The sequence below is a fragment of the Leuciscus leuciscus genome, assembly GCF_965113295.1.
Source record: "Leuciscus leuciscus genome assembly, chromosome: 12".
In the NCBI taxonomy this organism is placed as follows: Eukaryota; Metazoa; Chordata; class Actinopteri; order Cypriniformes; family Leuciscidae; genus Leuciscus; species Leuciscus leuciscus.
Genome location: NC_138736.1, coordinates 16,743,718 through 16,761,544, shown reverse-complemented (window position 1 = coordinate 16,761,544; position 17,827 = coordinate 16,743,718). Strand labels below are relative to the sequence as shown.

At 37.5% G+C, this 17,827-nt stretch overlaps 1 protein-coding gene across 1 annotated transcript in view; it reads right to left on the bottom strand.

The window, feature by feature from the left end:
- rims2b (regulating synaptic membrane exocytosis 2b) overlaps positions 1-17,827 on the bottom strand; it is a 172,719-nt gene that overhangs the window by 131,183 nt on the left and 23,709 nt on the right. Inside the window, exons 4-5 of the mRNA XM_082186686.1 lie at positions 11,279-11,365; positions 4,672-4,882 (exon numbers count right to left, since the gene is read on the bottom strand). Coding sequence (XP_082042812.1) covers positions 4,672-4,882; positions 11,279-11,365 — 298 coding nt within the window. The remainder of the gene's footprint in view (positions 1-4,671; positions 4,883-11,278; positions 11,366-17,827) is intronic.

Sequence of the window (17,827 nt, the reverse complement as noted above, 5' to 3'; positions counted from 1 at the left end):
TGATGTAAATAATCCAAAGCAACTGTCTGAGGTTCTATGGCACAATCAAAGCTCTCTGTATGTTTTCACAACAGGGGCATCATTGATAGAAGCTCAAGCTACATTTATTTAAATAAATCTTTTGAAATTATGTCAGAGTCGTGGTTCAGTGAATAGCTTTCCTCGTTGATATTCGTTTTTTGTTTTTTTTAGTTTTTTTTTTAGTTATAAATCAGCATAAAAGGCAGTATATGGTGTATCTCACAATGAGATGCAGTATATGGTGTATCTCACAATGAGATTTTTTTCCACATTACAGTGTTTTTGGAGTAAAATGTGCCTAAATTTCATGGAAATAATGTCAAAATGCAAATACTGTATATACACACTACCGTTCAAAAGTTTGGGGTCAGTAAATTAATACTTTTATTTGCAATGATGCATTAAATTCATTAAAAGTGTCAGTAAAGACGTTTATAATGTTACAACAGATTTCTACTTCAAATAAATGCCATTCTATTTTATTCCCGGAAAAGGGTCTCATTTTTCTACAAAAACTTAAGTAGATACACAACTATTTTCAACATTGATAATAAGAAATGTTTCTTTAGCAGCAATCAGCATATTAAAGTGATTTCTGAAGGACCGTGTGACACTGAAGACTGGAGTAATGACTGCTGCAAATTCAGCTTTGACATCACAGGAATTAATACAATTTTAAAATATATTAAAGTAGAAAACAGTGATTTTAAATTGTAATAATATTTCACAATATTACTGTTTTTACTGTATTTTCGATCAAATAAATGCAGCCGTGCAGAGACTTCTTTTAAAAACATTAAAAAATCTTACCAACCCCAATCTTTTGAACATAGTATAAATATATGAATCGTACCAAACATTTATTTCACTCTAATGGAATATGCCAGCAGCATGTGACAATTAAATTCAGTATTTTTGGATACATCCAATTGTCATTGTAATTCACTTTTTACAATATTAATGCTCCATAATAAAGGGGCTTGTTAGAATTTGAACATAATGAAAAAATTATAAATACTAAGAAAAAGAGGAGCTGCTGAACAACTTGTCCCCATGCTGTAAATTTCTGCAAGTAATTGACAGTGATGAAATGGAACAAGTGCAAAAAAAGAAAAAAAAGAAAAGAAAAGGAGATGCACAGTAAGGAACAGAGGGAAATGTACTGCAATATAAGTATTGATTCATGTATACAAGTCTAAACTTCAATGGTTCACTGACTGCTGAAAGACAAAACTGCAGTCAGACAAAAAAAAATCTTATTAGCTATTTGAAATCACAAACACATGAAAAACAGAGGAAGGGCTGAATCACTGAATGGAATATAATGCCCACTAGTGGAAACAGTGTTGAACAGCCTGTGTTGGTTTCATAAAAAAGACACCGACAAAGATTTCTTTCTTTGTCGAAAGAGGTTACACTAAATTAATTTATCTTCATTTTTAATATATTTTTAGTTGAACTTAATGTCTGCTCTACACTTCAGCGACCACAAAAACTTTAATATAACGGAAGCTCTTTTAAATGTCAAACATAACTGAACATTAAACATTAACAGGTATTCCCTTCACTCAAAAACACATAAAACAACACTTAATTTCAACATTTACTCTCCTGATCCAGCCATATGCAAAGGATGCTGGGAACTGAAAATGTTGCCCAATTTCAGTTAACAGAAATTATTCATGTAATCCAACACAAATGGATTAAGTTAAATTCAATTTTAAATATATTTAAGTGGATTGAACAATGAAATTAATTAGGACTAAATGTATAGCATATAGCATATGTGTTGCTTTAACTCATTTTAATTAAGTAATTTTAACAAGCAGCAAAAATCTTTTTTCAGTGTTGTAAAAAGTGTTGAATTATTATTATTATTATTTTATGTTTTTGAAAGAAGTCTCTTATGCTCACTACGGCTACATTTATTTTGTATGAAATGTATTATTGTAATGACAAATCTTAAGTTAACACTCTAGTAACTTTCATTAATAAATAATTTACAATAATGCTTAACAGATCATTAGTTATTCATATATATTCACATTGAACTATGAGATGGTGTTTGTTAATGTTTACTGTTGAACTTACTAAACATTACATAATGATTAACAGATCATTATTTAATGTACATTGAAATGCTTACAAATATCATTAAACTTTCTATTATCATGCACTTCTTAAAAATCTAATAATGATTTTAAAAGAAATTATAATGATTAAAAGCTTATTACATTTTCTGTACATTTGAATGCTAAACGTCTTTATAATTCGATTTATATATTATCTAACACACTTTAATTATATTATTAGTAATTTTAAGCATTTCACAAAAAATATTCATGGGCAACATATTATTCATTAACTCATACCACAGTCTGTAAAAGTCACACATGTGGTCTTTGTTTGTTGTGGTGTGTATGCAGACTTCTACTATTTACACTTTACAAATCATTTATTCATTATTTGTTCCTGTTTTTGAAGTACCCAATCTATTCATAATTTCCAAATGTTTCTAATGTTTACTATTAACTATTTAACACCTTTATGGGCTTTGGACGTTTAGCTACTGTAACAACGCTTGTGTAAAGGGTGGTTAGTTATGTCTTTAGCAGGCATTTAGCTAAACTTAATTAAACATGTTTTGTATTGCCTCAACATTAAGTATACTATTTCCATAAATAGGATATTCCTTGAATCATACATCAACGGGAGAAAACAAATAATTTTTTCAAGAAAATACTTCATTTATCAAAACAATGTAATACAAACAGTTTGAACAGTGTTCCCTTAAAGTAATCAAACTAACCCCTGCACACTGTTGGCTCCTTAACCAAGCCTTAAACCTACCCGTACCACCAAACCTGTCCCTAACCTTACCCGTATCACACCAAATAACAGCAAACTTGTTTTACAATAGAACTGGAACACAAGTACATACCTATTTTTATTTTTTTGGACGCAAGTATATAAAGACACCTACATAGTACATACACCTATACCTACATAGTAAAGACACCTAATATAAGGTGGGACCAGTCATTCTTATATTGTTACATTTGTAAATGTAAAAAAGTGCATTAGGTTGTATATGAACTGAAGTTTGAAGATTTTCAAGAAGTGCATGATAAATAAAAAGTTGAATGACATGTGTAAGCATTTTAGGTTACATTAAATAATGATATGTTAATATATATTCTATCTTGATATGTTGATACATGGACAAAAACATTTATTTCATAATGTGATTTCCCCCCCACTTTCAATTATTTTACTTTTTTTATTTTAATTTTTGCAAACATTTTTTAATAAGAGGAGGGCTATTTAGAAAACAACAAACTACACACCTGTTGCATGAAGCCGTTTTCAGTTCAGGTAAATTTGAGATTAGTTTGAGCAAACTTGCTACATGGCTAACCTGGTCTGGAGCAGGTTTTATTCTGGGTTAGAGTTCCCAAAACTGGGCCAATCAGTTGTGAGTAAAGTGACATGTACTGTATCTGATGCAAAAAAGCCACTCCCCCTGTATCTCTCACTCCAAATTAAAGCAGTTTAGAGTGGGGGAAAAAAGAGAGAAAAAATTGCTTGTCTTTTGCTGTTAATTATTGATTATATTTATATTACATCAATTATAATTGTATAATTCATATAATACATTCATATAATTATTATATTAATTGACAATTAATATTAAACATTGCATTTAAATTAATAAATACAAACTTTAAAATATAAAACTTTTAAACAGATTAAGCCTGCATGTTTTCTTTTGAGTTCTTTGTGAACTTATATAAAGTATGCAAATTCAGTTGATACACATGCATAGTCAGATATATTCATTTAGCTCGCTTTTTAAACTCGCACTGCAGCAGTGTTTATTTCTGCCTTTAAATTCATGTTTTTCATAATGATCTCTTCATCTCTTTATCAGAGAAGTGAATTGTGTCAGCTCTCTCTTGTGTCAGAATATGGTCATGCAGAATAAGGCATTAATATGTGCTTTATAAGTACTAATTAACAGCCCAAATCCTAGAAATATGCATGCTAATAAGCAACTAGTTATTAGTGAGAATTGGACCCTAAACTGAAGTGTTACCCAATTGTGTCATTAACTTGTTTTCTGAGCTTATGTACCTCACAAGTGAAAAAAGAGTGAATAAGTGAATCAAGTGAATCAAACCGATGCTCTCCATGTTCCGTGTGATTGGCTGTTTGCAGCATGACACACTTTCAGGTGCACGTTTCAGAGTTAATCACAAGCTCTGGATCAAACCCTGAATTGACAGAGAACGTTTATACCGAGTGTTTTGAGCCCGCTGAACCTGATCTAAACTAGGTTGGATTTGTAAGGTTTTGTCAACTCTAATACTCTAATACTCTGAAACTCAGAGCTTGTTCAACTAGGCCTCAGGAGTTAGGGAAACACTCTATTGTGGGGCTATATTTTCTTTATACATTTCAGCACCCTCTAGTGGTTAAGGGATTAAATAGCTAACTTTATGTTTAGTAAAAAGCCACCAAACCCAGAAGCACAATCTGAAAGATGTCGAAATTGAACATAAGATACAGAAACACAAGGCCATATACAGTAGACAGGGTCTTTATACAACTTGTTTACAGATTTTACGATGAGAGAGGGGTCAGACGTACTTTGTTGGACCGGAGCGAGACGCGTCCTCCACAGCGTGCGCAGAACTTATTTTGGCAATAAGAACAGACGTGGCCGCAGCCATCGGCAAACTTGGTTTTGTGGCAGATTCCACAGATGGGCGAGTCTCCCTTCTGCTCCGGATTCTTCTGAGCCTCCTCACCGATCTTCTTTACCTGGTCCTTATACATCTCAAACTGCTGGTGCAACTTCCTGTGGAGAGCAGAGGGGGACATTTAGGTTTGGGTCATTTTAGTATTTTCCTGTAATTGTCTTGATTTACATTTGGGGAGGAGAGTCAGGTGTGAAGAGCAGCTCCTGGATCAGTGTGAGGGTACGTTTACACGACAACGATGTACTAAAAACTGAAACGTTTTTCCTTTGGGTTTTTTGCATACAGACGACAGTGTTGTCTTAACAATTCCCATCCACACAGATCCATGAAAATGATTAAAAATGGTGTATTATGCATGCCAGGCCAGTAGTTGGCGATGTCACTTTTAAAGAAACACTACGTGCCTATTACTGAACATGTAATACGCATGCGCATGACATCACCTCTTTTCTTTTTTTTTTTCACATTTTGTAGTTTACACACGATGAAGGTGTTTTCCAAAACTTGCACTTTGAAACCCGTTTTTCAAAATGTTGCATTTTCAGGCCCCCAAAACACCGTTGTCGTGTAAATGAGTTTGTGCAATGATAGCTTTGTCACCTGTTAATTAACATTTATGCAAAACTGATCAGGAATATGAAAATAATTCAGCCAAGAAGTGCTATTATGATCAGCATAACCTGCAATGTTACTGCAAATTAAAAGAAGAAAAAATACCAAATTGGTTACACAATAGGGTGCTTTTTCAGTAAAAATTTTAAGAATTTTTTATAAGAATAATTATAAATTTCTACCAATAAACTTTACATATTACATTTTTTAATAATTGTAAAATAAAGTAATTTTTATATAAAAATTTAAGGGAAAAAATGGGTTGAGATTATTTATATTCCCATCATGTTGAAGAAGATGATGTTACTTCATTGATGTCTAAACTTGTTTCATTCTCATTATGGATAACAATACCAAAACTGGATCAGGAGGCCAATTTTTTTATTTTTTATTATTATAATTTTTTTTACATTCATGCCAATTCTTAACTATTTTAGATTTTGTAAATTGGTGGCAAATTTGTCTGAATCTTATTGATAAATTTTTTGTGCAATCTGCTTACACCCAACTATGCTTATTTTTTTTTCTTTTTAAAGGTCCCATGACATGGATTATTTTATTATTTTATAATGTTTCCTGGGGTGCCCTTATAATGTTAGTATGTTTTTAAGATATTTAAAAAAAAAATAATTTAGAAATAAAAGGCATTTTTCCTAGCCTGATTTTAGCCTCTGATTTGAACACTCTGTTTGAAGGGGCGTGTCTGCAAAGAGACTTCAGTGTAAACGCCCACTGCTGTGATTGGCTGCTGTGAGACTTCAGTGTAAACGCCCACTGCTGTGATTGGCTGACATGCTTGCATATGAAATAGCTAGCATTACATGTGGAACTCTCTCGAATACTTTTACTATTACACGTTTTTACTATTACAGCTATCGAGATTAACGAATCGTGAGAAGTTTTAAGTATTTAGATCTATTCCCATCACATAAAAGGTTGCAGTGATGAGCATTGAGCAGATGACAGCCTGTTGATTGCGTGAATGAAGATCTTATCATTGCAACGCAGTTTCTGTGTTATGAGGTTGGAGAGAGATGAACCCAATCGCAGACAGAATGCAATAAACACAGATTTATTCAGACAAAACAGGGAAAACAAAACCCACGATGGGGCAAAACAAGGCTGGAGGGCAAAAACAAAGACTAACTACACTAGACTAAGACTTGACAGATAACTAGACAAATGACTAACAGCAGCAACAAGATCAGGACTTTACAAGACAGAGTTCTTCACAAGGTACTCACGGGAAGGTTAACACACACTGAGAATCACACAATGAACCGGCACAAGACAGCAAACACAAGAGGATTAAATAGGGAGAAACTAATGAGGGAAACAGGTGACGGCGATGATACAATAATGATAACAAGAAGAGATAACAAGGGGGCGGGGTAAGGTGACAAGACAACGCAAGCACACAGCCCAAACAAATGGCCATGTGCTTACACATAAAACATGGGTCTGTCATGGTCCTGCCTCAAGAATTAAACATCAAGGACTAGATGGCAGGATCATGACATTCTGTACTCTCATTAATGCTTTCACCAATGCAAACATGAGGTAAGTACAATAAGAGCTTCGTTGTGCAGTGTAACAGCGTCATTGATTTCATAACGAGTTTTGGCAAGTGTCCAGATAAACTTGTGCTGTGTGATTGACAGCTTGGGTGATCGGATTGTTCTTTGATCGCTTTCTGTATATGTTTTAATCACAGTTTAAATAAGATTATTTTCATCCTACCAAGAGAAACGATGTGAAGTTGATATTTTAGTCACTGGCTTGATTTACTGATGCATAAACAGTATTGAATGATTTTGAGAGAAAGATTATCTGAACTTGAACAATTACACATCAGAAATTCACATAACCCACTGGTTCTTCAGAGGCTCGGATAAAGGAACTAAAAAAATACTTTTGTGTTAATTTGTACATCCAAACACTGAGCAACTGCCATGCTTTGCTCGTTTGCAAGCCATGATGTCTCTCGAGGAAAAACCAATATCGCGCTCGCGCAGCTCATTTTCTCATGGGCGGGCCAAATTCTCTTTGGAGGCAAAGAAGAGAAAGGGGAGATGACCTTTCCCCTTATGACGACATAAAGGGAAGATTCTAGATTCGCCCGTCTGAGCTTTCATTTTCTCAAAAATACCCAGGTTTACACCTATCAAAATGTCTAGCCACTGGGGGACCATAGGCAGGCTAGGGGAAGTCATATTAATGTTAAAAAACCTCATAAAGTGACATTTTCATGTCATGGGACCTTTAAAAAAACTCATGAAATTGGTTTGGAATTTTCATTCCTGTTGTAGTCTCAATAGCTTTCCAACAAATGTGAGATTTGCAGATTCATTGCTTTATGAGACACCAATTTGTACCAGTGTTGTTAACAAGAATGAAAACGTTTGTTGATTGAAATAAAGCTGAAAGAAAAAAGAAAAAAAGATTAAAGTTTAAGATGAAACTAAAATGGAAATAAAAAGCTGTTATATATTAATAAATGCTATAATTGTGTACAAATAATAGAAAAATATCACTGATTTCTACCCATTTCATGATAAGTACAAGTAGAATCTATAAAGTTTTTTTTTATAAAAATATATTTTTAAAAAACTATAAAAAAGTTGGTAACACTTTACAATAAGGTTCATTAGTTAACTACATTAGTTAACATTAACTAATAATGAACTGCACTTATACAGCATTTATTAATCTTTGGTAATGTTAATTTCAACATTTACTAATACTTTATTAAAATCTTGTTAACATTAGTTAATGCACTGTGAACTAACATGGACAAACAATGAACAGCTTTATTTGTATTAACTAACATTAACAAAGATGAACAAAAACAGTAATAAATGTATTGCTCATTGTTAGTTCATGTTAGTTAATACATTAACTAATGTTTAATAAAGGAACCTTATTGTAAAGTGTTACCAACTTTTTTGCAACTGTAAAAAGTGATCAGTTGAATTAACTTAATAATTTTAAGGCAATGGGTTTCCTCACTTTTTTATGGAAGCTTGTTTCCGCCACTGAATAATAAATAAATAATAATAATTGCGACTTTTTATCTCACAATTGCGAGTTTACATCTCGCAATTCTGACTTTATTTCTCAGAATTGCGAGATATAAAGTCAGAATTGCGTGAAATAAAGTCGCAATTGCGTGTTATAAAGTCAGAATTGCGTGGAATAAAGTCGCAATTGCGTGTTATAAAGTCAGAATTGCGAGATATAAACTCGCAATTGTGAGATAAAAAGTCAGAATTCTGACTTTTTTTCTCGCAATTGCGACTTTATATCACGCAATTCTGACTTTATAACACGCAATTGCGACTTTATATCTCACAATTCTGACATCTTTTTTCAGAATTGTGAGATATAAACTCACAATTGTGAGATATAAAGTCCAATTCTAAGGGGAAAAAAAGACGGACTTTTTTTTTTTTTTTTTTTTTTTAGAGAATAGTTTATATCTCACAATTCTGACTTTATAACACGCAATTGCGACTTTATATCATGCAATTCTGACTTTATATCTCGCAAATGCGACTTTATTTCTCGCAATTGCGACTTTATTTCTCACAATTCTGACTTCATATCTCGCAATTCTGAGAAAAAAAGTCACAATTCTGACTTGATATCTCGCAATTGTGAGAAAAAAAGTCCGAATTGTGAGATAAAAAGTCGCAATTATTATTATTTATTTATTATTCAGTGGCGGAAACAAGCTTCCATACTTTTTTAAGTAAATAAACGTCATGCCTAATTGAAAGAATTAAGTAATGTGGAATTGTCAAGTTCAAATAGCTTATTTTTTTTCAATTATGCATGGGTTATTTACGTAATAATTTTAAGGCAATGGGTTTCCTCACTTTTTTAAGTAAGTCAGATGATCACTTTTTAGTGTTTAAAACCTTAATTGTTTGGCACGTGATTATTGTGGTGCTTTGGGTTTAAGAGAGCACTGGGGGTGTAAACATGACTCTTATTAAGTTCTTTATTCAGTAGGAATTGCATTAATATATAGGCTTTAAACTCTGGGTTAATTCCTCCTATTCTACATTCATCAGTCAAACCATATTGAAATAAGACAGTAACCATTGACAGGATGCATCTAATACTTTAACAAGACTCGTAAGATAATAAGAGAGTGTTCCAGTTTGACAAGATCCAAATCTAATGCAGACAGACTCAATCAATAATTTATCCAGAGAAAACACTTACTCAGATGATTATTGATCCAGGGGGTATTTTCCATTGTTTTTAAGTCGCATGGAGCAGTGAAGTATGACAGGGACGGGTTTTACTGTACATGCACTACAAATCATGATATTCAGTTTGAGGCCTGGAAAATCGATAACGTGTCCACACTGAAAATATCTGACATTGTCTCTCCGCAAGAGTACATGAATGTCCGCTGTCATCGGTTTGGATTGAACATGTTGTGTTGACATACAATTTGGTAGACTGATGAAACGGTCCGTCCAAAAAAAAAAAAAAAAAAAACTTGAGTATGCACACTGTTAGCAGGGTTTTATCTGTGCACATGGTAACTTCCACATGATTTAAGTACTTTTGAACCCAGAGCATTTCTTTACTAGAGAAGTGACAAACTATTCAGGGGGTAAACCCTTAGACCATCACACCAGTTCTGCTTGACCCACTTTGATTAAACCATGTTGTGTTCATTTTGACCGAGAGAACGATTTTTCTTTTTCCTGAAATACTAGTTAAGACTTAATCAGAGAGGATTTTATTTTTCCTAAAAAATGTTGTTATCGCATAATTCGCATTGGACAAAAACGTACTGACTTTGCTCACACAAGGCATAACAACTTTTGGATTTGGTCTTATGGTGTTCCAGGTCAAAATGACCGACTTACAAACAATTGGGTAACACTTTAGTTTAGAGTCCAATTCTCACTATTAACTAGTTGCTTATTAGCATGCATATTGCTAGGATATTGGCTATTTATTAGTACTAATAAAGCACATATTAATGCCTTATTCTGCATGACCATACTCTAAATCCCTTAATCTTACCCAACACCTAAACTTAACAACTACCTTACTTACTATTAATAAAGCAGTAATTATGACTTTATTGAGGCAAAAGTTGTAGTTAATAATTAGATACTAGTGAGAATTGGACCCTAATCTAAAGTGTGATCAAAAAATTGCTTATAAATCTGTTATTACCAAACATTGGATTCCATCTTTGAACTAACTATTAACTATGACTTTTGCCTCAATTACCCCTTAAACTTAGGGCTTATTAATAGTTAGTAAGGTAGTTGTTAAGTTTAGGTATTGGGTAGGATTAAAGGATGTAGAATATGATCATGCAGAATAAGGCATTAATATGTACTTTATAAGTACTAATAAACAGCAAATATCCTAGTAATATGCATGCCAATAAGCAACTATTTAATAGTGAGAATTGGACCATAAACTGAAGTGTTACCCAATCGGGTCATCAACTTGTTTTCTTTAAATCAGCACAGGTTTTGTATTTGGAACTGATTGATCATAGGCCACATTGATCTGAGCTTATTTATCTCACAAGTGAAAAAAAATAGTAAATAAGTTTGAATTAAAAAAAGTTTCCTCAAGTCTATTCACCTCAAACAAACAAACAAACTGAGGTTTATAAACTCAGATCAATGTGGCCTACGATCAATCAGTTTCAAAATTAAATCTGTAATTGAAAGGAAACAAGCTGACAAAAAGATTGAATCCAGTATTTGGTGATAGCATAATGAGAGATTTACAAGTTTTTGCCCGGGAACACCAAATTAGGTAAAGGATTTTTAGCACAGGACAAGGGAACTAGCTACTTTTAGCGGCATGAATTGAAGCCCCTGCACTGTACTTACGGCTTTGGCTCCTCCTCACTGGGGGACTTTGACTGGGGCTGAAGAACATTACTAACCAGCTCAGTGATTCCACTGAAAGGGTTCCACCTGTTCAGACAAGCATAGCAACATCAAGTGGCAAGAACCAAAGAAATGTGTTTTCTCTCTGTCCCGCTTACTCTTTGCATTTTGTGGAATTGGTCGCCATTGATTATGCCATACAAGACATATTCCTGGATCAACATCTTTTATTGATCCTGGAACAACATTCCTGTCTAAAAACATAGAGCTAACCCTATCTTTGCCTCTGAACCTAACCCTACCCATAACTTATCCCTAAAAATGTGAATAAGAATGGTGTAGAAGCCGCTAACCACTGCTATAAGCCTAAACTTGACATTAACTGTAAACCATATTCCTCAAATCTGATTGTTTGATTAGAATGTTGTTCCAGGATCATCAAGGATGTTTTACTTGGTGAAATCGCACTCAGTCCCCCTTGTGGGACTACACCAAGGAATACCTAAACATTTTATTGAGTGCTGCTTTAATCGAAAATGTTTGTGTGAATAATTTAAGTTTCTTCCTGTGTTAAAAAAATGAAAAATCATCATTTACTCACCTTCATGTCACTGCAGACCTGAACACAAAAAGAGATGTATAGCAGTTTTTCAGCTTAGACATTCTATCTAATATCTCCTTTTGTGTTCAATAGAAGAAAGTCAAGCGGGTTTAGAGTGACATGATAGTGAGTAAATGATGGCAGAGGTTTGTTTTTGGATGGACTATCCCTTTGAGATCACCAGCAATAGCTCATGATTTGTAAATGATCGTACAATAACAGTCAGGCTACAAATCTGTGATTTGATAATACTATATTCTCACAATATTGGCAAATTGTACACTCAATGTATAAAAGAATTGTAAATATTGGGGGGGGAAAGTCCATCAGTCAGTAAGTCATTTGGGGTCATTAAGGGTTCCCTTTCAAGGGGGCTTGTTTTCTTAAACTCGAAGGTGATAGGCTTCTAAGCGAAACGAGGGAACTAGACGCTGCGTCGAAACGCTGCGTCGAGACGCTGTGGGAACACCTCTGCGTGATTGCGTCATGAAGCACTTGAAATCAGTCCAATGGTGTGACGGAACGTCATGTGACGTCATCGACCAGAAAACTATAAAGCATACCTGGAACAAACAGTCACTAGCTTCTGTGTCTTCAGCAAGCGCTCTGTGTGAAACTGTCTCAGTCTATATATTGTTGTTTTTCCACAAGCATACATATATATCTAGACAGGAGTATAATGGTGAGAAAACAGCTTTTTGGATCAAGCGATTTATGTGTTGTTTGTTTGGGAGTGGAGCATGCACGGTCAGCTCTAGTAAAGGGGGCTGACAGTGTTCATTCATAAATTCCCAACGTGTAACATATGCACTATCGAGAGTTTTAGCTCTGCTCCTGTTGGCTTTTTTCTCGAGTGAAGAAAGTCAATAAAAATAATTTGGCTCGGATCTCGCGTTTGCCGAGGCAGCGTGTAGATTAAGGGCCTGCAATAAAGATTCTGTGACTCGATCTCGGATCTCGCGTGTGCCGAGGCAGTGCGTAGATTACAGGTCTACATATCTGCAATAAGAATCTAATGGCTCAGATCGCGCGTAGATTATTTGTCTGCATCTCTGCAATAAGAATCTAGTGGCTCATCTCGCATTTGCCAAGGTAATGTGTAGATAATGGGTCCACAATGTATATATACCGGTATGCAGGGAACTGAGCAGATGGGAATTCCCTTTCTCTCTTTCTCTTATGTTTGTGTGCAAACTAGTGTTTGCATATTATTATTTAGGCTATGGTTCTTTTTGTTTGAGATTATAGCCTGTCATTCAGACCATGTATTCTTGTCTGTTTGTTTCTGGCTGCATTTAATTGTGACTAAATTAAATGTTGAATACTCTTCTGATTTGAAGTCTATATTAATACAATATATTCAGCCTTTCACCTAGACCGTTTCTACTTGTCTGGTTGATATTTGGCTGCATTTAATTTTTGAGAAAATTAAATATGTACTCATCTTATCTTTGAGGAGTTAGAGGTCTTTATTAATATACTATTCAGCTTTTTCATCCAGACCATGTTTACTTGTCTGGTTGAAATTTGGCTACATTTAATTTTTGAGAAAATGAAATATGTACTCATCTTATCTTTTAGGACTTAGATGTCTGTATTATTATACTATTCAGCTTTTCATCCAGACCGTGTTTACTTTTCTGGTTGATATTTGGCTGTATTTGATTTTTGAGAAAATTAAATATGTACTCATCTGATCTTTGAGGAGTCGTTTAATTCTGAGGAAATAAATGGTGAATTCCTGGGGTGAAATGGATAACACCTCATTATATGGTGCCCATCTTCCTTCGGTGCCCTCCAGCGAGTTCTAGTCTCAGTGTCTGACTCGCAGAAGGAGAGTTTAAGAGGGGTCAGTTCAGTTGTTTCCTGCCAGTCATCCATTTCAGGACGCTGGATTGGCTTCTCAAGCAATACTAGAGACAAGTCTTGAGAGGCTGGTTCCTTTAGTAGTCTCAGCCGTAGTCGTCTTGGGATAAGGAAATGTGTTTTCTCTCTGTCACGCTTACTCTTTGCATTTTGTGGAACTGGTCACCATAATTATGCCAAATGAGAAATGTTCCTGAATCAACATCTTTTGTTGATCCTGGAACAACATTCCGCTTCAGGGCACCAAGGTGCATGCATCTCCCAGAGATCCTCCAAGGAGGGTCGTAGAACAGTCAGTTCGGTTGTTCCCTGCCGGTTCGCCGTTACAGGGCACCAAAGTGGCTGTTCGACCAATACCAGAGGCCAGTCTTGAGAGGCTGGTTCCTTTAGTAGTCTCAGCCGTAGTCGTCTTGAGATAAGACAGATCTGATGACCTGAGATCTTGTTAACTCGAAGAAGGCTTCGACTAAGAAGAAGTCCTGACGCTGAGGCCGTCAGACTTCTGAGGGCAGTCCCCTGGGGAGAAATGGTTTCCACCTCATCAAAATACGGTGCCCGTTTCTCTTCGGCGCCCTCTGGGAAGCGACTCTCTGAGGAGGGTTGCAGCACTGCCAGTTCGGTTGTTCCCTGCCGGTTCGCCGCTTCCGGGCGCCGAGGTGCTTGCATTTCCCAACAATCCTCCAAGGAGGGTCATACAAAAGTCAGTTCGGTTGTTCCTTGCAGGTTCGCCGTTGCAGAGCACCGAAGTGGCTGTTCGACCAATACCAGAGGCCAGTCTCGAGAGACAGGTCCCCTTAGTAGATTTTATGGCAGCGTGGAAGCTACTGCCAAATATATCTCGTTGGGTCCTGCTCACTATAGAAAAGGGTTACAGAATTCAGCGGTTCTCTTTCGCCCAGATTTCTAGGGGTCCTCCCTACGGTGGTGGACCCCGAGCAGGCTCTGGTTATGGAGAAGTATAGACTCTTCTGCAAAAGGAGGCTATAGAAAGGGTTCCTCCTCCCAGCAGGGAGTCAGGGGTTTACAACCGTCACTTCATTGTTCCAAAGAAGGATGGAGGCTTACATTCAAACAGATTGTGTTACAGATTTAGTCCGAGGACTGGTTTGTCACGATAGATTTGAAGGACGCGTCCTTCCATGTAGCCATCCATCCTCATCACAGGAAGTCCCGGAGGTTCGCTTTCGGGGGTGAAGTGTACCAATATTGGGTTCTTCCCTTCGGCCTAGGTTTATCATAGCTCAATCCGAGCATGTGGCGGTTCGGCATCGAGATGTCGTTCTTGACTCACATGAGAAACTTTGGCCAGGCCAGTCACTCACTGTGAAACAGTTTCAGAGACTGTTGGGTCTCATGGCAGCGGCGTCCAATGTAATAACATTTGGCCTCCTGTACATGAGGCCCCTGCAGTGGGGCCGCAGAACAAAGGGGTTTTCTCAGAGGGGAAATCTGTTTTGCATGATCAAGGTCACGTGGCAATGCCTACGTGCCTTAGACATGTGGAAGAAACCTTGGTTCCTCGCCCAAGCCCCAGTGTTGGGGGCTTCTTGTCGTCGCGTAATGCTAACGTCAGTTGCTTCCTTCACAGGATGAGTGGTCGCTCGGTGCAAGGTCTATGGCAGGAACATCTTCTTTCTTGGCACATAAATCGGCTAGAAATGATGGTGGTGTTTCGAGCTCTCAAACACTTCCTACCAGACCTGAGGGGCTATCAGTTGTCCGCACGGACAACACATCGGTGGTCTCTTACATCACCATAAGGGGGGTCTGAGGTCATGTCAATTATGCAAACTGGGGGGATTCGCTCAGGGGGACCTTTTCTCTCAGGCGAGCGGGTTGATCCTTCAACCCCGCCCAGAATTGTGGAAACTTTGGGCTTGGCCTCTGAGAGGGCCCAGCTCATAAGTTCAGGTCTCTCAACTGAGGTTGTTGGACCATCCTCCACTCCAGAGCTCCCTCCACGAGGAAACTCTACATCTTGAAGTGGATATTTTTCATCCACTTCAAGACCCAGTTATCTGCCCAGTGGTTGCAGTGCTGGAGTAACCCTGTAACCCTGGTTCCCTGAAGAGGGAACGAGACGCTGCGTCGCCCTGCCATACTCCCTGCATGCCTGTGAGCAACTTTCAGCCTATCGGAAGCTAGTGACTGTTTGTTCCAGGTATGCTTTATAGTTTCCTGGTCGATGACGTCACATGACGTTCCGTCACGCCATTGGACTGATTTCATAAGTGCTTCATGACGCAATCACGCAGAGGCGTTCCCACAGCGTCTCGACGCAGCGTCTCATTCCCTCTTCAGGGAACCAGGGTTCCCTTTCGTTCAGTCACTACAAATGCGGGTTTCGCGTAGAAGCCTATCACCTTCAAGTTTTAGAAAACGAGCCAATGGCATGGAAAATGCCTTGGGTCTGCGGAAATTGCATTCCGCGACTTCACCCCACCACGTGGGTACAAAAGGAGGAGAGGTGGCAATCTTGCATTATGTTTTCACTTCGGAGCCAAGAGTAATCTTCACTCCTACAAGCCATTCTGAGATCTTCACGCTTCGAGACAAGCTACTAGGGATGGGGCCGATCCGATCCAGTATCGGTATCGGGACCCGATACCAGCGTAATTCACGTATCGGATTTTCCCGATCCAACCTGCTGAGATATCCGATATCCATGAATCATGTCTGCGTTTTAACGTTGTCTGCTGAAATCCAAAAGTGATTCCCGCCGGCTAGTCTGCTAGCTGGCTGCAAACTGCGGAATGGGTTTCCTGAACGGAGGCGCTGCTCAATGAGACAGAGTTATGAGACACGCTCCCCCTCAGGAAATTCATTTCCGCAGTTTGCGACTAGCCAACAACGTCCGCTGTGTGGAAATACTTCACTTCACACTGGAAACACCGCAGAGCAAGACAGCAAAATGCAATGTTTGCGAATTCAGAGCTCTTTGAAGCTCCCTCGCGTCGTACAACACAGCAAACGCAATCAAACATTTAAAAAAGCACCACGTTACTGTGCGTTCACACCAAACGCGAATAGCGCGTCAAATTCTCGTCTACCTGTACGTTCACACCGCCGCCGGCGAGAGCGGCAAAACTCGCCGCCGGCTCTCATTGAAAATGAATGGCTTCCAGCCAAGCTCTCGCCGCCGGCGGTGTGAACGCACAGTACCGCGTCTAGTTGGACACTTGAATATTTTGAATCAATTCGCGCGTCCAGAGAAAAATTGACGCGCATAAAAAGCAAACGTTTGAAGCGAAATTGACGCGCGTCTGAGGCGAAATCCGTTTGTCTGTTTGCAAGATGCTGATGTTGATCGGGCATTCATCGAGAGAGTTAACGTTACCGCATCGGAGCAAGGATCACACTTCAGATAGTGTGTGTGTAAGATGTTTACACTTGCACTTTTCTTATATTTCAACACTCAAGTATTTGACTTTTTGGGAATGTAATAAATATTGACATGACAATAAATTTGAAACCCTTACAGTTGCATATTTGTTTTCAGAATGGGATTTTTCCTGTTAACATGATTTCCTGTTTTTCTGACTTCCTTTTCTGACCTTATTCTTACCTCAAGTTGCCTTTTGGGACATACATGCATACATACGTACTTTAAGTTACATATCATACTTGCCTGTTGAGAGAAGTTTATTTCAGCATGATATAAAATAAACAATAATGATGATAATAATATTAAAACAAACACAGCTCTGGTATCGGAATAGTATCGGTATCGGCCGATATCCAAATTCAGGTATCGGGATCGGATCGGAAGTGAAAAAATGTGGATCGGTGCATCCCTACAAGCTACTCTCCAGGTGTTGGTGTGACAGCGAATTCCAGCGAATTCACATTGCCTGCTGATCTGTGCAGTGATCTGCCAGTCGTGTGCTTCTCCCTGGTCGTTCATTTTCCCTCTCACAAAAGAGCTTGCGCGTGGCACATCTTTATAAAGATGTATCGCCCGTGCACTTCTGGTTGCGGTCGGACTGTTTCTCAGTTTGATGGGCACAATCGCTGCCTTGCGTGTTAGGGCATAGATCACGCTAAGGCAGCTTTTGTGGATGAATCATGTTCTCATTGCGGGA